This window comes from Hyperolius riggenbachi, chromosome 10, assembly GCF_040937935.1.
Source record: "Hyperolius riggenbachi isolate aHypRig1 chromosome 10, aHypRig1.pri, whole genome shotgun sequence".
Taxonomy (NCBI): Eukaryota; Metazoa; Chordata; class Amphibia; order Anura; family Hyperoliidae; genus Hyperolius; species Hyperolius riggenbachi.
In genome coordinates, this window is record NC_090655.1 from 285,640,482 (window position 1) to 285,663,387 (window position 22,906).

Genomic DNA, 22,906 nt, shown 5'->3' on the forward strand with positions numbered 1-22,906 from the left:
TGCATACACCTACTACCTGTTGTGTTTACTTAACCCACCTCATCACTGCACATAACTACCTGTAGTGTTGAGTGAACCCAGCTCACTGCATACACCTACTACCTGTTGTGTTGAGTGAACCCAGCTCACTGCATACACCTACTACCTGTTGTGTTTACTTAACCCACCTCATCACTGCACACAACTACCTGTAGTGTTGAGTGAACCCAGCTCACTGCATACACCTACTACCTGTTGTGTTGAGTGAACCCAGCTCACTGCATACACCTACTACCTGTTGTGTTTACTTAACCCACCTCATCACTGCACACAACTACCTGTAGTGTTGAGTGAACCCAGCTCACTGCATATACCTACTACCTGTTGTGTTGAGTGAACCCAGCTCACTGCATATACCTACTACCTGTTGTGTTGAGTGAACCCAGCTCACTGCATATACCTACTACCTGTTGTGTTGAGTGAACCCAGCTCACTGCATATACCTACTACCTGTTGTGTTGAGTGAACCCAGCTCACTGCATATACCTACTACCTGTTGTGTTGAGTGATCCCAGCTCACTGCATATACCTACTACCTGTTGTGTTGAGTGAACCCAGCTCACTGCATATACCTACTACCTGTTGTGTTGAGTGAACCCAGCTCATTACACGTACCTACTACCTGTTGTGTTGAGTGAACCCACCTCACCGCATCCTAGTACATTTACAGTTCAGTGAACCCACCTCACCGCATCCTAGTACCTTTACTGTTCAGTGAACCCAGCTCACTGCATCCTACTACCTGTTGTGTTGAGTGAACCCACCTCACTGCATCCTAGTACCTTTACTGTTCAGTGAACCCAGCTCACTGCATCCTACTACCTGTTGTGTTGAGTGAACCCAGCTCACTGCATACACCTACTACCTGTTGTGTTTACTTAACCCACCTCATCACTGCACACAACTACCTGTAGTGTTGAGTGAACCCAGCTCACTGCACACAACTACTATCTGTTGTGTTGAGTGAACCCAGCTTACTGCATACACCTACTACCTGTTGTGTTTACTTAACCCACCTCATCACTGCACACAACTACCTGTAGTGTTGAGTGAACCCAGCTCACTGCATATACCTACTACCTGTTGTGTTGAGTGAACCCAGCTCACTGCATATACCTACTACCTGTTGTGTTGAGTGAACCCAGCTCACTGCATATACCTACTACCTGTTGTGTTGAGTGAACCCAGCTCACTGCATATACCTACTACCTGTTGTGTTGAGTTAACCCACCTCACCGCATCCTAGTACCTTTACTGTTCAGTGAACCTAGCTCACTGCATCCTACTACCTGTTGTGTTGAGTGAACCCACCTCACTGCATCCTAGTACCTTTACTGTTCAGTGAACCCAGCTCACTGCATATACCTAGCATCCCCCTGAGATGGACAAAATGGACAAACCAGGTAGAGGGAGAGGTAGAGGCAGACCCAGAGGAAGGCCACCAGGCACCGGCAGGTCTGTGCGAGGTGGTGTTGCTGTGATTTCGTGTGGACCTGGCCCAAAATACAGTGCTCAGAAGAAGGCACGTGCCATCACTTCCCAAAATCGTGAGGAGGTGTCTGAGGAAAGTGCAGCTGGCCAGGAGGATTATGATGACGATTATACGGATACCACATATGTTCCCGGTAGAGGAGATGACCAGGGGGACAGTTCAGAGGAGAAGTCAGAGAGGACTAGGAGGAGACGACTCCATGATAGAAGCAGAGGGAGCTCCTCCTCAGAAACAGCTGGGGGCAGTGTCCGGCGCCATGTATCGCCCGCTATGGCCAGACAGCCAACATGCCCTTCAACGTCAGCTGCTGATGCCACCGTAGCGCCATCACCCCAAGGGGGCTCAGCGGTTTGGAAATTTTTTAACGTGTGTGTCTCAGATCGGAGCAAAGCCATCTGTTGTCTCTGCCAGCAAAAATTGAGCCGTGGAAAGGCCAACTCTCACGTAGGGACAAGTGCCTTATGAAGGCACCTGGAGAGAAGGCACAAACAGCTATGGCAAGAACACCTGAGGAAAACCAGCACCCCTCAAAAGACAAGCCGCGGAGAACAACCGCGGCAGCCGTCACAGGGGGCTTCTGCTGCTCCACGTTCCCATGGTATTGTTCGTGGCTGGGGGGAGGAAGAATGGCTACACTTTTAAACAATTTAAAAAAACAACCATCTAAACTTTCAAACAATTTAAAAATACAACGATCTAAACTTTCAAACAATTTAATTAAAAATACAACCATCTAAACTTTCAAACAATTTAAAAATACAACCATCTATCATTTTCAAAAAATTTAAAAAAAGGGCAAAAAAACTTGCCCTCCGTTAAACATTCTTGGCAAATGCTTTCGACTTGGTTTGTTTTCCGCTGGCTCAAGGGTCCATCTGACCACAGATGCCTGGTCTGCAAAGCACGGTCAGGGCAGCTACAGCATGGGTCTCAGCAGGCTCCCACTTCGGGCCGCAATCCAACCTTCATTCCCCGCGGTGACAATGGCAGACTTGCCCTCCATAACGGATTCCCGTTAAAGGATTTAAAGTTAATTCATTTCAAATACACAGCAGGGCCTTGAAAGTCCGCCTCCTGTATTGTTATTTTTGGTCACTACCTCGGGGCGGGCGTGCATGCCTGCCTGCTGCCCTCCTTGGATGTGTAGTGGTAGCCGTTTCTCAGGCTCCACACCGGATTCCATCCCTCATTCCCCGGCCATTACCCGGGGTCACAAATGACAGATTTGCCCGCCTCCATATGATTCTCGTGAAAGGAATGTGGTGTCATCTTTGCCCGCCATAACTGGTTCTCGTTAAAGGATTTAAAGTACATTCATTTCAAATACACAGCAGGGCCTCGAAAGTCCTCCTCCTGTATTGTTATTTTTGGTCACTACCTCGGGGCGGGCGGGCGTGCATGCCTGCCCGCTGCCCTCCTTGGATGTGTAGTGGTAGCCGTTGCTCAGGCTCCACACCGGATTCAAACCTCTCATTCCCCGGCCATTACCCGGGGTCACAATGGCAGACTTGCCCGCCTCCACAGGATTCTCATTGTAGCGGTACTGAACAAGTACACAGCAAGTAGGAAATGTAATTTAAAAACAAAACGTAAGCTTTTTAACAATGCCATGGAAAGTTGAGAAGGAAGTCACACATTACCTGACATCACTGAGTGAGGAAGAGCAATCTCGCCATGTTGCGTAGTAGTCCAGCATGTCCGTCACTACACAAACAGCTGTTTGCGTTGCGTTACACAGTGAGTTTGGTGTGTCAGTGTGAAGCAGTACTCTAATTACACTCCCTGATTGATGTATACACATGCAAGATGTTTTAAAGCACGTTAGGCCTGCAATTTAGCATTCAATGTGATTTCTGCCCTTAAAACGCTGCTTTGCGTCACATCCAGATTTTTCCCCGGGACTTTTGCCATGTATCCCACTCCGCCATGCCCCCGTCCAGGTGTTAGACCCCTTGAAACATCTTTTCCATCACTTTTGTGGCCAGCATAATTTTTTCTATTTTTCAAAGTTCGCCTCCCCATTAAAGTCTATTGCGGTTCGCGAACTTTTCCGCGAACCGAACCTTCCGCGGAAGTTCGCGAACCAAAAATCGGAGGTTCGCGACATCTCTAGTGCTGTACAGTGCTGCAGAAGATGTCAGTGCTATATAAATACAGAATAATAATATGGTAGGACATTAGACTATGGTAGGATTAAATTGTCAGCTCCTCTGAAGACAGTCAGTGACATGACTATGTACTCTGTAATGTGCTGCAGGAGATGTCAGCGCTATATAAATACAGAATAATAATATGAAAGGACATTAGACTATGACTATGGTAGGATTAGATTGTGAGCTTCTCTGAGGACAGTCAGTGATATGACAATGTACTCTGTAATGTGCTGCAGAAGATGTCAGTGCTATATAAATACATAATAATAATATGGTAGGACATTACACTATGACTATGGTAGGATTAGAGTGTGAGCTCCTCTGAGGACAGTCAGTTACATGACTATGTACTCTGTAAATTGCTGCAGAAGATGTCAGTGCAATATAAATACAGAATAATAATATGGTAGGACATTAGACTATGACTATGGTAGGATTAGATTGTGAGCTCCTCTGAGGACAGTCAGTGACATGACTACATGACTATGTACTCTGTAATGTGCTGCAGAAGATGTCAGTGCTATATAAATACATAATAATAAAATGGTAGGACATTAGACTATGACTATGGTAGGATTAGATTGTTAGCTCCTCGGAGGACAGTCAGTGACATGACTATGTACTCTGTAATGTGCTGCAGAAGATGTCAGTGCTATATAAATACATCATAATAATATGGTAGGACATTAGACTATGACTATGGTAGGATTAGATTGTGAGTTCCTCTGAGGACAGTCAGTGACATGCCTATGTACTCTGTAATGTGCTGCAGAAGATGTCAGTGCTATATAAATACATCATAATAATATGGTAGGACATTAGACTATGACTATGGTAGGATTAGATTGTGAGCTCCTCGGAGGACAGTCAGTGACATGACTATGTACTCTGTAAAGTGCTGCAGAAGATGTCAGTGCTATATAAATACAGAATAATAATATAGTAGGACATCACACTATGACTATGGTAGGATTAGATAGTGAGATTCTTTGAGAACAGTCAGTGACTTGAATATGTACTCTGTCAATTGCTGCAGAAGATGTCAGTGCTGTATAAAAAAATAATGATAATATGGTAGGATTAGATTGTGAGCTTCTCTGAGGACAACCAGTGACACGACCATGTACTCTGTAATATGCTGCAGAAGATGTCATTGCTATATAAATACATAATATTAATAATAATAATATGGTAGGACATTAGACTATGACTATGGTAGGATTAGAGTGTGAGCTCCTCTGAGGACAGTCAGTGACATGACTATGTAATCTGTAATGTGCTGCAGAAGATGTCAGTGCTATAGAAATACATAATAATAATATGGTAGGACATTAGACTATGACTATGGTAGGATTAGATTGTGAGTTCCTCTGAGGACAGTCAGTGACATGCCTATGTACTCTGTAATGTGCTGCAGAAGATGTCAGTGCTATATCAATACATAATAATAATATGGTAGGACATTAGACTATGACTATGGTAGGATTAGATTGTCAGCTCCTCTGTTAGATTCAATACAAACAGCTGTATTGAATCAAATACAATATAAAAATGCTGGCAGTTATTGCCTCATTCTCTTCCAGAGACCAGTGCTAGTTGTTCTAACAGCTCCTGAGATTTCTATGCATTTGATTGTCTATTAGCCCGCTTTTTTCTGCCTTATTGCTATTCGTTTTGCAGTGTAGTCATTTTAACGATTGCTGTATTATGTGTTTTGTTTTTTGACATCTGGTGGCCTTTGGCTGACCTGTGGCCTGCCTGCCACCATGGCCTCAAGTCCCAGGAGGCACTGTCCGACGAGGCGCTGATTAATTTTATGGAAGACAGCGATGTGGAGTCTGTGGTTGATTCCACCGACAGCGACGTTCCAGGAGACCTCTTGTCAGCCTCAGAGACCGACAGCAACACTGAAAGGCCGGTTAGTGGTGTGCGCACTTGGTGCAGAATTGTCATTGCAACTTGGACACTGCCCCATAGATTGCCCTTTACTGGGTCGCCTGACCTGTAGCAGGATTGTGACCACAGCCCCCTGACCTACTTCGAGTTATTCCTTAGCAAGGAGCTCATCCAGTGGATAATGGATGAGACAAACCGCTACGCAGCGCAGCAACAGGGTGCTCCACAAAGCAGATTCCCTAGGAGCAGGCGGTGGGAACCGGTCACATGACATCTGGCAGTTCCTGGGCCCAGGGAATGGTGGGGAAGCCACTGCAAGAGTGGTACTGGTCCACAAATAAATGACTGGCCACCCCTTTCTTTAGTACAGTGATGCCAGAGTACCGCTTCAGCCTCATTATGAAAGGCAAGCTTAACTGAGAGGGAGATGGATGTTTCCTATTAAACAATACCAGTTGCCTGGCAGTCCTGCTGATCTCTTTGGCTGCAGTAGTGGCTGAATCACAACACGCCTGAAACAAGCATGCAGCTAATCCAGTCTGACTTCAGTCAGAGCACCTGATCTGCTGCATGCTTGTTCAGGGGCTGTGGCTAAATGTATTAGAGACAAAGGCTCAGCAGGAGAGTCAGGCAACTGGCATTATTTTAAAAGGAAAAATCCATATATTTCTCAGTTTAGGTTCCCTTGAAGTATCTCCACTTCATGAGCAATGAGGACTTTGAAGAGGCCACTCATCCTGCACCGTAGCTCAAAAAGGTCTGGGAGGTATATCAGATGATTATTTCCAACTTCAGGACCCCGTATGAGCCACAGAGAGATGTCATTTTGGATGAAAGCCTTACGGCCTACAAAGATCCTCTCAGCTGGGCGCAGTATATTGCATCCAAACGGGCATGTTTCAGGGCTGGAACCCACTAGATTGATTTTGTGAGCGTTTAGGGAGCGATTCAAACTGCTAGCGATTTCCCTAAACGCTCAGCTAATGTTAATGGACGGGCCAAATTCCACTGGAGCGATTGCAATTACCAAATCACAAACCCAAGACATGCAGCATTTTTGAGCGTTAGCGATTAGCAATTCTGCAATGTAAAGTATATAAACGCTGGTGTAATCGCTCGTCAAAACCTACACAGAGCGATTTGGTAGCATTTTGAAATTACTGCACACTGTAAAAATATTAAAAGTAATTGAAAGGACCAATCAGAAATAAAAACGCGAATCGCTACACAATCGCTGGCAAAACGCTTACACTTTTTAAAATTGCTACCAAAATGGCCAGAAAATGCTTATGAAATTGCTTACAAAACCCTCATACAAAACGCTAGCGATTGCGATTAGCGATTTGTAGTGGGTTCCAGGCCTCAGGGTCAAATCCTTTGTGCTGTGTGAGTCCCAGTCTGACTATATCTGGAACGCAGTGATGTACACAAGTGTGACCCTAAGTACAGTGACTTTGGGTTGGCAACTTCACCTGCACTCTCCCCGATGGAGCGATTACTGGAAAAGGGGTATTGCCTGACCACTGACAATTTGTATTCCTCTGCAGAGCTTTATGAACAGCTGCTGGTCCACAAAATTGATATTTATGGCACTGTGAGGGCTAATTCATCGCCAGCTGCCACCCCAGAAACTCAAGAGTAGGGAAGTTGTAGCCTGGCAGAAGAGTAAAGTCAAGGCACTATGGTGGATGACAAAAAGGACGTGTCCCTTCTGAGCACGCTGCACAACGCTGCCACTGTCCTTACCAGAAATAGAGGATGCAAGGAGAGCAAGAAGCCCAAAGCTGTCTTGGATTACAACAAAACTATGGTAGGAGTGGGCCGAGTAGACCAGGCCATAACCTTTCATCCGGCTGTCCGAAAACAGCAACTATTAGAGGATCTTTCGGCATTTGGTGGAACAGTGCATCTGGAATTCCTATGTGCTTTACAAAAAAAAAAATGGTGACAGTCCAATGCCTCAGCATGATTTTGTGTGGAAACTATGTGAAGCAATATGCTTGAAATACCCGCCATCAATTATGGAGGGAAATCAAGGGGGTCGGCGGGCTTCCCATGTGGTCAACCCAGAGAGACTTACTGGCCGCCATTTTGTGGAGTACGTGCCACTGACCGCATGCAAGCAGCATCCCAGCAGACAGTGTGCAGTGTCCTGCTCCGAAAGAGGCCCTGACAGGAAAGAAACACGCTTTTATTGCCCTGTGTCCAGTCCCTTGCTTCACAGTGTACCACCCCAGGGAGGTGTTCTAGATAAATTATGTTCAGAGTTTTCTTCTATTTCTGCATATTTTGACTTAAAGAGACACTGAAGTGAAAAAAAAAAATATGATATAATGAATTGGTTGTGTACTATGAATAATTAGTTGAAGATTAGCAGCAAAGAAAATATTCTTATACTTTTATTTTCAGGTATATAGTGTTTTTTCTAACATTGCATCATTCTATAATATGTGCAGATTACACAACACTCAGCATTCAAAATGAGTCTTTCAGAGCAGTCTGTGAAGTAATGACCTCTCCTCTGGCAGAGAAAAAGTAAATAGTCCAGAAACAGTTGAGATAATAAAAATCAGATAACAGCCCTCTCCACGACTCGTAGAGCTTAATGGCTTGTTTGCATAGAGATAACAACTGGAGTTTCTCAACTCTTCCTGTACTGGAAACAATTAGACTGATGTATCTGATCTTAATGTTTTATTTCTTAGCTGTGCTACACATACAAATCATAATATCATCATTTTTTTTTCGCTTCAGTGTCTCTTTAAGCCCGCTTTCACAGTGGGGACATTAAAGTCCCAGGTTACAGCAGCCAGTAACGCAGCCCAACTCACAGCACTGAAAAATCAATGTGCTGTTCACAGTGCACACGTTGTGTTAAGAGTATAACGCTGCACGTTTAATGAAAGTGCAGCATGCTGTGCGTTATACTCGTACTTTGCTGCGTTACACTGCTTGCACATGCTCAGTAATGTCTGTTTTTTTGAAGAATGCGCCGTTTTCATTGTATTTGCTATTGAGATTGTGATTATATATAGCTGACATGGCTCTGTGTCCTCCGCTGGCCCTATGCTGTGATATTCAGTGCAGTAGAGGAGGAGGGGAGAGTCCGCTATTGTGACTAGCCACATGGCTAATTAATATTCACTGCACTGTGCTGACGTAACGTGTTTACTTCCTGGAGCGGCCGCTCTGTGCGGCGATTGGCTGGCGGGACCACGTGATGCGGAGTGTTCCGATCACGTGGTCTCCACAGTCTTTTGACGCGTGCGCCGTTTTCGTTCTATCAGTATAGAACGAAAACGGCGCACCAAGAGCTGCATAACGTGGCTCAATCTGACGTCCAACTTCAACACCACCATGCATTGCGTTAGGGGCACGTTATGCGACCTTAATGTCCCCTAAAACGCAACGTCTTGGTGTGAAAGAGCCCTTAAGGATACCCGAAGTGACATGTGACATGATGAGATAGACATGGGTATGTACAGTGCCTAGCACACAAATACTGTAACTATGCCGTGTTCCTTTTTTTTCTTTCTCTGCCTGAAAGAGTTAAATATCAGGTATGTAAGTGGCTGACTCAGTCCTGACTCAGGGCTGGTGCACACCGAGCGGCTTTTTCAGCGTTTCTGCAGCCGCTTGCGGCTGCGGATACGCTTGGTCAATGTATCTCAATGCGGTGGTTCACACCAGAGCGGGAGGCGTTTTGCAGAAACGCATACTCCCGAGGTGAGGCATTTTTTGGATTGTGGATGCGTTTCTGCCTCAATGTTAAGTATAGGAAAAACGCAAACCTCTCTGAAAAACGGCAGTTCAGAGCGGCTTTCCAGGCGTTTTTGTTACAGAAGCTGTTCAGTAACAGCTTTACGGTAACAATATATGAAATGTACTATACTGAAATCCGCAGCAGCAATCCGCAAAACGCTAGCAAAACGCCATAGAAAAATTTAAAAAAGCGTTTAAAAATCTGCTAGCATTTTGCGGATCTGCTAGCGGGTTTTGGTGTGCACCAGGCCTCAGACAGGAAGGGACTACAGTGTGACCCTCACTGATAAGAAATTCCCCTTTTTTTCACTTTCCTACTCTCAGAAGCCATTTTCTGCTAGGAAAGTGTTTTATAGTTGGAATTTCTTATCAGTGAGGGTCACACTGTAGTCACTTCCTGTCTAAGTCAGGACTGAGTCAGCCACTTACATACCTGATATTTAAAGGGAAGGTTCAGGGAGGGGAGTAAAAAAATAGAAATCAATTTCCACTTACCTGGGGCTTCCTCCAGCCCGTGGCAGGCAGGAGGTGCCCTCGACGCCGCTCCGCAGGCTCCCGCTGGTCTCCGGTGGCCGACCCGACTTGGCCAGGCCGGCTGCCAGGTCGGGCTCTTCTGCGCTCCAATGCCCGGCACTTCTGCGTCCCACGCGGGCGCGCTGACGTCATCGGACGTCCTCCGGGCTGTACTGCGCATGCCCGGCGCACGTCCTATGACGTCAGCGCGCCCGCGTGGGACGCAGAAGTGCCGGGCATTGGAGCGCAGAAGAGCCCGACCTGGAAGCCGGCCTGGCCAAGTCGGGTCGGCCACCGGAGACCAGCGGGAGCCTGCGGAGCGGCGGCGAGGGCACCTTTTGCCTGCCACGGGCTGGAGGAAGCCCCAGGTAAGTGGAAATTGATTTTTATTTTTTAACCCCCCTCCCTGAACCTTCCCTTTAACTCTTTCAGGCAGAGAAAGAAAAAAAGGAACACAGCATAGTTATTTGTGTGCTAGGCACTGTACATACACATGTCTATCTCATCATGTCACATGTCAGTTCGGGTATCCTTTAAATCTGCATTCATATCTCAGCAAAATGTTTCTGTTTGTGATTATTACAATTCATTTTTATCATGATTTTGTGTTTCAAGCTTTTGTTATGGAAAATCATAAATAAACAATGGAAGTTTCCCCCAAACAATTCTAGGTTGCCTTATGCCCGGTACACACTATGCAATTTCACATCACATAGATGGGTCAAAACGTTTATTTCCGAGAGGTCTGATCTGATTTCTGATTATTTTTATGATCACTTGTATACAAAATCAAACAGAAAAATAATCCCCATATATGAAATGTATTAATCACCCCCACACATGAAATGCACTAATCACTCCCATACAGTATAATCTCATTAAACGCCAAAGGACCAGGAAAAATGGTTTACTATATCACAAGTTTACTATATCAGAAATTGTCCTAGAAATAGCCCAGCATTCCCTGGTACATTCTCTGCTGCAAATGACCAACTCTGTCCTCCCATTGGAGGTACAGTACAAACACTTGTCCTAGAAATATCCCAGCATGCCCTGGTACATTCTCTGCTGCACAGGAGCAGCGCTGTCCTCCCATTGGAGGTACAGTACAAGCACTTGTCCTAGAAATGGCCCAGCGTGTCCTGGTGCATTCTCTGCTGCACAGGAGCAGCTCTGTCCTCCCATTGGAGGTACAGTACAAGCACTTGTCCTAGAAATGCCCCAGCATGCCCTGGTACAGTCTCTGCTGCACAGGACCATCTCTGTCCTCCCATTGGAAGTACAGTACAAGCACTTGTCCTAGAAATGGCCCAGCATGCCCTGGTACATTCTCTGCTGCACAGGAGCAGCTCTGTCCTCCCATTGGAGTTACAGTACAAGCACTTGTCCTAGAAATGGCCCAGCATGCCCTGGTACATTCCCTGCTGCACAGGAGCAGCTCTGTCCACCCATTGGAGGTACAGTACAAGCACTTGTCCTAGAAATATCCCAGCATGCCCTGGTACATTCTCTGCTGCACAGGAGCAGCTCTGTCCTCCCATTGGAGGTACAGTACAAGCACTTGTCCTAGAAATGGCCGAGCATGCCCTGGTACATTCTCTGCTGCACAGGAGCAGCTCTGTCCTCCCATTGGAGGTACAGTACAAGCACTTGTCCTAGAAATGGCCCAGCATGCCCTGGTACATTCTCTGCTGCACAGGAGCAGCTCTGTCCTCCCATTGGAGGTACAGTACAATCACTTGTCCTAGAAATGGCCAAGCATGCCCTGGTACATTCTCTGCTGCACAGGACCAGCTCTGTCCTCCCATTGGAGGTACAGTACAAGCACTTGTCCTAGAAATGGCCCAGCATGCCCTGGTACATTCTCTGCTGCACAGGAGCAGCTCTGTCCTCCCATTGGAGGTACAGTACAAGCACTTGTCCTAGAAATGGCCAAGCATGCCCTGGTACATTCTCTGCTGCACAGGACCAGCTCTGTCCTCCCATTGGAGGTACAGTACAAGCACTTGTCCTAGAAATGGCCCAGCATACCCTGGTACATTCTCTGCTGCACAGGAGCAGCTCTGTCCTCCCATTGGAGGTACAGTACAAGCACTTGTCCTAGAAATGCCCCAGCATGCCCTGGGGCATTCTTTACTGCACAGGAGCAGCTCTGTCCTCCCATTGGAGGTGCAGTACAAGCACTTGTCCTAGAAATGCCCCAGCATGCCCTGGTACATTCTCTGCCACACAGGAGCAGCTCTGTCCTCCCATTGGAGGTACAGTACAAGCACTTGTCCTAGAAATGCCCCAGCATGCCCTGGTACATTCTCTGCTGCACAGGAGCAGCTCTGTCCTCCCATCGGAGGTACAGTACAAGCACTTGCCCTAGAAATGGCCCAGCATGCCCCGGTACATTCTCTGCTGCACAGGAGCAGCTCTGTACTCCCATTGGAGGTACAGTACAAGCTCTTGTCCTAGAAATTACCCAGCATGCCCTGGTACATTCTCTGCTGCACAGGAGCAGCTCTGTCCTCTCATTGGAGGTACAGTACAATCACTTGTCCTAGAAATGGCCAAGCATGCCCTGGTACATTCTCTGCTGCACAAGACCAGCTCTGTCCTCCCATTGGAGGTACAGTACAAGCACTTGTCCTAGAGATGGCTCAGCATGCCCTGGTACATTCTCTGCTGCACAGGAGCAGCTCTGTCCTCCCATTGGAGGTACAGTACAAGCACTTGTCCTAGAAATGGCCCAGCATGCCCTGGTACATTCTCTGCTGCACAGGAGCAGCTCTGTCCTCCCATTGGAGGTACAGTACAAGCACTTGTCCTAGAAATGGCCCACCATGCCCTGGTACATTCTCTGCTGCACAGGAGCAGCGCTGTCCTCCCATTGGAGGTACAGTACAAGCACTTGTCCTAAAAATGGCCCAGCATGCCCTGGTACATTCTCTGCTGCACAGGAGCAGCTCTGTCCTCCCATTGGAGGTACAGTACAAGCACTTGTCCTAGAAATGGCCAAGCATGCCCTGGTACATTCTCTGCTCCACAGGAGCAGCTCTGTCCTCCCCCTCATTGGAGGTACAATAGAAGCACTTGTCCTAGAAATGGCCCAGCATGCCCTGGTACATTCTCTGCTTCACAGGAGCAGCTCTGTCCTCCCATTGGAGGTACAGTACAAGCACTTGTCCTAGAAATGGGCCAACATGCACTGTTACATTCTCTGCTGCCCATGAGCAGCTCTGTCCTCCCATTGGAGGTACAGTACAAGCACTTGTCCTAGAAATATCCCAGCATGCCCTGGTACACTCTCTGATGCACAGGAGCAGCTCTGTCCTCCCATTGGAGGTACAGTACAAGCACTTGTCCTAGAAATAGACCAGCATGCCCTGGTACATTCTCTGCTGCACAGAAGCAGCTCAGTCCTCCCATTGGATGTTCAGTACAAGCACTTGTCCTAGAAATGGCCCAGCATGCCCTAGTACATTCTCTGCTGCACAGGAGCAGCTCTGTTCTCCCATTGGAGGTACAGTACAAGCACTTGTCCTAGAGATGGCCCAGCATGCCCTGGTACATTCTCTGCTGCACAGGAGCAGCTCTGTCCTCCCATTGGAGGTACAGTACAAGCACTTGTCCTAGAAATGGCCCAGCATGCCCTGGAACATTATCTGCTGCACAGGAGCAGCTCTGTCCTCCCATTGGAGGTACAGTACAAGCACTTGTCCTAGAAATGGCCCAGCATGCCCTGGTACATTCTCTGTTGCACAGGAGCAGCTCTGTCCTCCCATTGGAGGTACAGTACAAGCACTTGTCCTAGAAATGGCCCAGCATGCCCTGGTACATTATCTGCTGCACAGGAGCAGCTCTGTCCTCCCACTGGAGGTTCAGTACAAGCACTTGTCCTAGAAATGGCCCAGCATGCCCTGGTACATTCTCTGTTGCACAGGAGCAGCTCTGTCCTCCCATTGGAGGTACAGTACAAGCACTTGTCCTAGAAATGGTCCAGCATGCCCTGGTACATTCTCTGCTGCACAGGACCAGCTCTGTCCCTCCATTGGAGGTACAGTACAAGCACTTGTCCTAGAAATGGCCCAGCATGTCCAGGTACATTCTCTGCTGCACAGGACCAGCTCTGTCCTCCCATTGGAGGTACAGTACAAGCACTTGCACATTTGGTGCACTACAAAGTTAAGTATACCTTAGAGCTGCATAGCCAGGCTGGGCAAATTGCTGGTACAGTATCCAGGACTCCTTAAAAATTTCTGCCACCACTGAATAGAGGCAATGACTCTCTTCCTGTGAGTGTCTCCGATACCTCCGGGACTTGTGGCACGTGTCCTGCAAAAGCAAAACTTGAGCCAATCATGAAGCCTCTCTTCAAAACGCAGCCAATCGTGATAAGCCTCTCGCATATGTAATGGGTGGTGGGACTTAGCACTCTCCTCTCCACTCTCTTTAGTTTTGCAGGCCGGCTCTGATCTGCACTACAAGTGTAAGTAGCCTGTACCGCACATGCCACCAGGAGCGCCATCACAGCGGCTGGACAGTGTGCTGGGTAAGGGCTCCGCCTCTGACACAGTAGACCTGGGGTAAAATCTTGGCCCTTCCTGTTCAGTAAGCCAGCATCTATTCAGTAAGGAGTACTCGGGCGAGACTCCCTAACACTGCTGCTACCTACTGAGTGCGCTCTAGAGGCTGACTCGCATGCACTTTGAGTCCGACAGGAGAAAAGCGCTATACAAATACAGCAATTATCGCTAACAAGGGAAGAGATACCCGGGAGAGCGTACAATCCCGTGGGAGGACTGTGATGACATCTTGTAGCATGTCCGATCGACTAATGCGTCCAACTTCCATCCGAATCAGTTGCACTGTCGGTTTGGCTTGCACTTGGCGGCACTGAAGAGCCATTGATAAAATCCTGCCTCAATTACTAGAAAAAGGAAAAGAAACGTTGTAGCAGTACATCTATGTCCAAAGCATTTCCCACACTCAGCACAGGCGTCTGACAAGCCCTGATCTACATACAAAACATTTCCTAATCAAAGCACATTATTATGACTTCTCACCAGTGTGAAAACTCTTGTGTCTATTAAGCTGCAGTTTATACCTAAAACATTTCCCACACTCAGCACAAGAATAGGGCTTCACACCAGTGTGGGATCTCTCATGTGCATCAAGCTGTGATTTTTGCACAAAACATTTCCCACACTCAGCACAAAAATAGGGCTTCTCACCAGTGTGAGATCTCTCATGTCTAACAAGGTCTGCTTTGGATCCAAAACATTTTCCACACTCAGCACAAAAATAGGGCTTCTCTCCAGTGTGAGATCTCTCATGCTTGACTAGTTGTGATTTCCATACAAAACATTTCCCACACTCTGCACATGAATAAGGCGTCTCACCAGTGTGAGATCTCTCATGTGTGACCAGCCCCGGTTTGTGAGTGAAACATTTCCCACACTCTGCACATGAATAGAGCTTCTCACCAGTGTGAGATCTCTCATGTGTGACAAGCACAGATTTTTGCCCAAAACATTTCCCACACTCAGCACAAGCATAAGGCTTTTCACCAGTATGAATTCTCTCATGTCTGACAATGTCTGTTTTGGATCCAAAACATTTTCCACACTCAGCACATGAATAGGGGCTTTCACCAGTGTGAAAACTCTTGTGTGTATTAAGCTGCAGTTTAAACCTAAAACATTTCCCACACTCAGCACATGAATATGGCTTCTCACCAGTGTGAAAGCTCTCGTGTTCAACAAGGTTTGATTTTTGTGCAAAACATTTTCCACACACAGCACATGAATAGGGCTTCTCCCCAGTGTGACATCTCTCATGCGTGACAAGCACTGATTTCTGCACAAAACATTTCCCACACTCTGCACATGAATAGCGTTTCTCACCAGTGTGAGATCTATTATGTTGGGTAAGGTGTGATTTCTGACCAAAACATTTCCCACACTCTGCGCATGAATAGGGCTTCTCACCAGTGTGAGATCGCTCATGTCTGACAAGCTGTGATTTCCATACATAACATTTCCCACACGTGGAACAGGAATGAGACCCGCCAGCAGGGGGAGAGCTGTGCTGGGTATGAGGCTCCTCGGGGTTAGACAGGTGAGGGGAGTCTGGGGGAATATTTGGGGTCACCAGGATATCTGCAGGAGACTCTTGTCCAATGACATCATCATCCGTTGTACAGTCTGTGGATACAGAGAGACGAGTCTCTGAGAGGTTCCTGATGCCGGGACTCCGCGCTGCAAATAGAGAAACATCATCACTTCCTGTTAGAGAATTCTGAGGGGAGGAGCAATTATCATTAGGGAGGGTCAGTGAGCTGCTGATAATTCCAAGTTGGTGTAAAGTTTATGCTGATTGAAAATGGACCAGATGCAGCAGGTGCATACATTTACATATAATTAGCATACAATTTGCATCATCTCAGAGATATTGGCATGTCACTGACCATCATCAGTTATCAGCCTGACAGAGAACTGCAGAAGGTTGTGCTCATTACAGGCGGCCAATCACATGACAATAACTTTGCCTTGCATGAAGATTTTATTAGCTAGGAATTCAGCCAATCAAATGCATTTCCTGACAAATCTGATTATCTGTATGCAATTTGCATTATATTTGCATACAAGTCAGAGTTATTTGCATGTCATTGGCCATACATGGAAAGCAGTGTACTAGTTGAGAGTTCTGCCTCTGACTCAGGAGACCTGGGTTCAAATCTCAGCTCTTCCTGTTCAGTAAGCCACCACCTATCCAGTAGGAGACCTTGGGCAAGACTCCCTAACACTGCTACTGCCTATAGAGTGCCCCCTAGTGGCTGCAGCTATGAAGCTTTAAGTCCACCAGAAGAAAAGCACAATCAGTGTTCTCCCCAGAATTTGTTTTCCAGCCGGGTGGCATGAAAAAGTAGCCGGGTGGGGCGTGACGGAGGAATGCAGGTCCGGCACAACTCTGCCTACAGCATGGGAGGAGTAGGAAGAGGTGAGCTGATGACAGCTGGGTGGTCACTAAAATTAGCCGGGTGGAGCGTCTGGCTAAAAGAGCCTGGGGGGAACACTGAATATTAATGTTTGGTGTCTAGGCTTGTCTAAATTGTAGAGCTTTATAGTCTTTCGATTGCGCTCCCCTACTATCACCCCCCTCAATATCAAGGCCTGCCGCAACTCGAGACAGATGCTACATGTACATCTCATATATTCAAACAGTGCTTATTGAGTGCGCTACCCCTTCCCAATGTCCAATAGCTACACACAGGTCCTCTTTGGCACGTCTTCTGCTGTTAAGCGTCCAGTATTCAGAATTCAGGTGCTCCAAACGTATTCACCCGTTATTTGAAAATTCACATATGTAAAAAGAGAAACAAACACAGAATCATAGTGCGATCTGCTTATATGAAACCATGTAGGGACCTTCACCCTATGGGGTCCAGTAGTGCAATTAGTATAGTGGGATCACCTCTCTATCCGTGACCATATAGCCAACAATTAGCACGCTCACCTTGCTGCCGGGCTGCCCAGCCCTACAGACAGCATCAGCGCTTAAGGGTTGACCGGTTTCCTTCAGGCAATCAATGACTCATCCAATCTCAAACAAAGCAGTGAGACAATATCATAGTGCAATCTTGTTTACACCACCACTGAATCTTATAACCATTAACATCTATTGTTCTCCTGCTCACCCTTTAATCCTGCTGCCCACACTCACAGACAGCTGTCCACGCTTATGGGTGTGCAGTCTCAACCTCACTGGTTACAAGTACATCCACCTTCACAATTTGCTGGCAGGAACTTTAGGCATGGATCTATAGACTAAAAAACTTCCAATAGTGTAAAATCCACGATTTATTGTATAAAAGTTTAAGAGTTATACTCACAAACATAAGATAAAAAAGCGCATGTAATTTTAAAACTCTCAGGGGACGTCTCCTCCTGCTGCTGGTCGCTTACCTTCCAGGCTCCGCCCCACGCGTTACGTCATACGACTCATCAGGGGCTATTGGTTAGAAAGCGACCCAGCAGTCTTATGTGTTCCCATAGCTCATTAGCATATCACACATGTGATTAGTAAACACAATCACTCCTAATATGTAACACATCCGTATATAAACCATTACTTTCTATGCCTATCGCTCCTCCATCATCTTGCACTTACTCATACTCCTATAAGTTCCTATTATGTAACTCCAAATCTTGCCGACATTCTCATGAGGCTACTATCCTATACGTAAGCCCCAGACTACATTACCCAGCTTGCCCAAGTTTCGCATCCTCGCGAGACTTGGGACATCATGTGCGCATCACAAGGAATCTCCATTCCCTGCTCGGCAGGACTACATTACCCATATTCCCACGTTCTTGTCCTCACGCGAGACCTGGACGCCATCTTGCCCAGCGTCACTGAATGCCTGAGACTACATTACCCACACTCCCCAGAGCCCTGCCCCGTGATCTTAGTACTCCGCCTCAATGCGTCCAGTTTCCATAGTGACCTTCTGCGGGACTTCAAAACGGGACCCATATGTTCTTACCATATCCCCAAGAGCCCATTAGCTTTAATCCAACCCCCCTTCTACTATGTTTCCACCCCCCACCCACTTGTAGCACATTCTTCCACGTAGTGCACTACCTCTGTATCGTATCCCACCTCTGTGAATACTTTGTGCAAATCCCCATACGAAACCTATTTATTATGTACATCACCTTTAGTATTTGTATCCATTTTATTCTCTTATAGTCAGCAGTGCCAATGCCCGCCCTTTTATTATCCCCCTATTCTTACACTATTCTTTACTATTTTTATTTTTTCCATAGTGAGTTTATGTGCCAACTATACAGCCCAAAAATAGTGCATTATAACATCCTCCCCCTATACCCTCCAACTCATTACTCCACACCTTAAAGTGATCATAACCACCAACTATTATGTATTAACCAACTGCAAATACCCTAAAAACCAGTGTATCCCCATATCTTGTTACATAACTTTACTGGCACTTCTGCCCTTACACCCAACTTGACTGGCACATCTACTCCTTCGCCCAATACATAGTGATTAGTGTATAATGTAATATAATATAATCCTCTCTCTCTGCCCCAATCATCATTATCATTAAATATCTCATTAAACTTTTTCATTAGATTCCCTAAAATCCAAAAGTTGTGACCCCCAAAAATTGTGAACCCCAAAATAGTAGAAAACCAGGCCCCAAGCTTCCTCGGGATACTGCATGTGGGCATTCCAGATCCCCACAATGTGAGCAACGCCCCACATATCCAATTCACTCATAGTTCTAGTCATCTGAGATAAAGCAGTTTAAGTCCACCTCCACATTCAGACCGCTGGGTGTCATAGTTTTCATCTCAAAAATCCACTTTGTCTCTAATTTCGAGATCTCCCGTGTCTTATGACACCCTCTCCAGTTATTTGATAGTTTCTCAATTGCACAAAACTTCATTTGGCTGGGATCTTTCTGATGATGTAACTTAAAATGTTTGGAGACACTATGTCCCTCAAAACCCCGCTCAATGTTATACACATGCTCAGAAATCCGTTTCCTCAATAGTCTCGTTGTCCTACCGATATACTGATACCCACATGTGCACCATAATAGATACACCACGTGCGTTGAATTGCATGTGATACAATCCTTCAACTTGTATGATCGTCCAGTCACTTCAGATACAATTTCATATTTCCTCTCCGAACGGGTTGCCTCACATGGTCCACATTTCCTACACGGGAAGAACCCTTTCCTCCCCAACATATCCCCTCTTTTTTGTTGTGGACCATCCACATATGAAGGTACTAAAATACTCTGTAGATTCCGGGCTTTTCTGTATATAAATTTAGGTCGGGGTGGTAGGTGCTGTCCCAATATATGGTCACTCCTCAATATATTCCAATGTCTTTGGATTATCTTTTCAACTTCCCTATACTGGCTATTGTAATCCAGGAGTATGGCAAAATCTTGTTTCCCCTCCACTCCCCTCTCATCATTCCTATCCCTCAAAAGAGTCTCTCTATCCATTTGCTCAACCTTCCTATACTCCTCCCACAGCATCCTCTTGTCATATCCCTTCTCCTCGAATCTTTTTATTAGGATTCCACTCTGCTCTCTGAAATCCTCCTCGTTGGTACAATTCCGTTTTATCCGACAAAATTGTCCTTTTGGGATATTTGTTAGCCATTTTTCATGATGACAGCTGCCCCTTGGAATGTATCCATTCCTGTCCGTTTTTTTGAAGAAGGTCTTAGTTGTAATTTTATTTCCCACTTTTTTCAATTCCAAATCCAGGAAATTTATACTTGTATCACTGCTTGTTGCTGAAAGCACAATTCCCACGTTATTTTGATTCAGCCAGCTAATGTATTCATCTATATTCTTCTGACCCTTCTTCCACACTATCAATAGGTCGTCGATATAACGCCACCATTGCTGTACCTGCGTGCTCCTTTCATCTTCAACCACCTTCCTTTCCCATTTGTCCATAAAGATATTGGCAAGGCTGGGGGCATACTTCGCCCCCATTGCACATCCCACCTTTTGTCTATAATAGTCCCCTGCATACCAAAAGTAGTTATGCTTCAGTGTGTATACCAGAAGCTGGATAAGGAAGTCAATTTGTTGAAATTTTAACCTCCCCTCCTGTACCAATGCTTCCCTTATTGCATCTACTCCCTCCTCATGAGGGATAATTGTGTACAGGGAAGACACATCTGCCGTAACCAGTAAGCAATTTTCATCTACCTCAATTTCCCTTAATCTCTGTACCATTTGTTTCGTATCTTTGATTAAGTACGGTAATCTTGCAACCACTGGCTGCAGATATGTGTCTATATACTCCCCTATTCGTTGATTAAGGCCACCTATTCCACTTACGATTGGCCTACCAGGTGGGCACTGTGCATCCTTGTGGATCTTCGGATTTTGATATAGGACAGGGATTCTCGGAGCATCCGGCAGTAAGTATTTAAATTCCCTATCAAGCAGAATCCCATCCTCCACCCCCTGTCTTAGAATGTGGCATAATTCCTTCCTATATTGTTGTGTGGGATTTCCTCTTAGTTTCTCATATGTACTTGTGTCCCCGACAATCCGGTCCATTTCTTGTCTATATTGAGCCCTACTTAGCACCACCACCCCTCCCCCTTTATCTGCTGGTCTTATCTCAATATCTTCTCTCTTCCTTAAGGCTTCAATTACTTTATTGTCCCGATCTTTTCTTATATTTTCACATTTTTCAAGGTCCTTAATTATCTGATTTTTAAACGCATCCACCGTGTTGCCTTTACCTTGATCCAATGGATTAAATCTGGACTTATTTTTGAGTCCAGTATGGACAAACTTGTCTGGCTTATTATCATTCCCAAACCTGGGACCTGGTTTACTTAAAAAATATTTCTTAATGTTTAGTGTCCTAGCATACTTGTTAACATTAATGTACGTGTCAAACTTGTTGAGCCCTTTTTTAGGGGCATATTTTAGCCCTTTATCCAATACTCTTATTTCATCTGTTGTCAAATTGGTGCCACTAATATTAAATATACCTTGTCCAATTATTCCTTCCTTCTTATTTTTCCCATCCCCTCCCCTACATCCCCGTCGATTGCCCTCTTTCTTCTTATTCCTGGGTCTTCCCCTATATTCCATCGCCAATCCATCTCCGTCCCTCCACCCCCCCATGCCCTCTCTAAAAAACCCTGTTCCCCATTCACATATTCATAATGATTATAATTTGGAACATTCCTCAATGGTTCAAACCGATTTATATTCGTGGGTATACCGTATCCATCATTCCCTAAACCAGTGTCCCCCTCCCTCCCATAATCAACTCTGCCCCGTGCTCCTCCACCCATTCTTGGATCACTCCCTTGAAACCCTCTCTGTAGGTTCTCTTGATATTGCCGGGTTGGGGCGCCCCTCCAATAACTTCCACCTCTCGGTGGTCCCCCTCTTCCTCCACCCCGGGGGTTTTTCCCCCTATTTCCCTGCATGGGCTCCCACCACTCCTCTCTCTGTGCACCCCTCCCCTCTGATCTATTTGGTTGTATGATCTGATCTATACCGGGTGGTGGGGGGCCCGGTCAGGGCAATGGAGGAGGGGGACAGAAACCCATACAACCAAATAGATGGGGCTTACGTATAGGATAGTAGCCTCATGAGAATGTCGGCAAGATTTGGAGTTACATAATAGGAACTTATAGGAGTATGAGTAAGTGCAAGATGATGGAGGAGCGATAGGCATAGAAAGTAATGGTTTATATACGGATGTGTTACATATTAGGAGTGATTGTGTTTACTAATCACATGTGTGATATGCTAATGAGCTATGGGAACACATAAGACCTCCCATTCATTTGCCAATAATTTTATCACTACTCATCACAATGAATTGATCTATATCTTTTTTTCCGCCACCAATTAGGCTTTCTGTGGGTGATACATTTTGCTAAAAATTAATTTATTCTACATCCATTTTAACAGGAATATTAAGAAAGAAATGTAAAATAAATCATTATTTCTCAGTTTTTGGCCATTATAGTTTGAAATGAATACATGCTACCGTAATTAAAACCCACGTATTTTATTTGCACATTTGGCCCGCTTATTACAACTTTTAAATTATGTCCCTATCACAATGTATTACGCCGATATTTTATTTGGAAACAAAGGTGCATTTTTTCAATTTGCGTCCATCACTATTTACAAGCCAATAATTTAAAAAATATATTAATATACTCCTTTGACATGCATATTTAAAAAGTTCAGACCGTTATGTAACTATTTATGTTTTGTTTTTTTTTTTTTTATTGTATTTTGTTTTTTTATTAAACATTTTATTTGGGTAATTTTTGGTGTGGGAGGTAAACAGCTAATTTTAAATGTAAAAAAAGGGATTTATTTAATAAAAAATGGATGTGGGTGTAGTTTTACTATTTGGCCACAAGATGGCCGCAGTCATAAAGTCCTGGAAGCGTACGATCACACTTCCAGGAAGCATTAGGAGGACGGGAAACATCTTGTAACTCAGAAAAACTGCAGCCT

At 45.6% G+C, this 22,906-nt stretch overlaps 1 protein-coding gene across 1 annotated transcript in view; it reads right to left on the reverse strand.

Moving 5' to 3' along the window:
* LOC137537272 (zinc finger protein 850-like) overlaps positions 1 to 18,243 on the reverse strand; it is a 37,253-nt gene extending 19,010 nt beyond the window's left edge. The window contains exons 1-3 of the mRNA XM_068259356.1: positions 18,226 to 18,243; positions 15,436 to 15,858; positions 14,907 to 15,339 (exon numbers count right to left, since the gene is read on the reverse strand). Coding sequence (XP_068115457.1) covers positions 14,907 to 15,339; positions 15,436 to 15,858; positions 18,226 to 18,243 — 874 coding nt within the window. The remainder of the gene's footprint in view (positions 1 to 14,906; positions 15,340 to 15,435; positions 15,859 to 18,225) is intronic.
* Between the last annotated feature and the right edge of the window lie 4,663 nt (positions 18,244 to 22,906).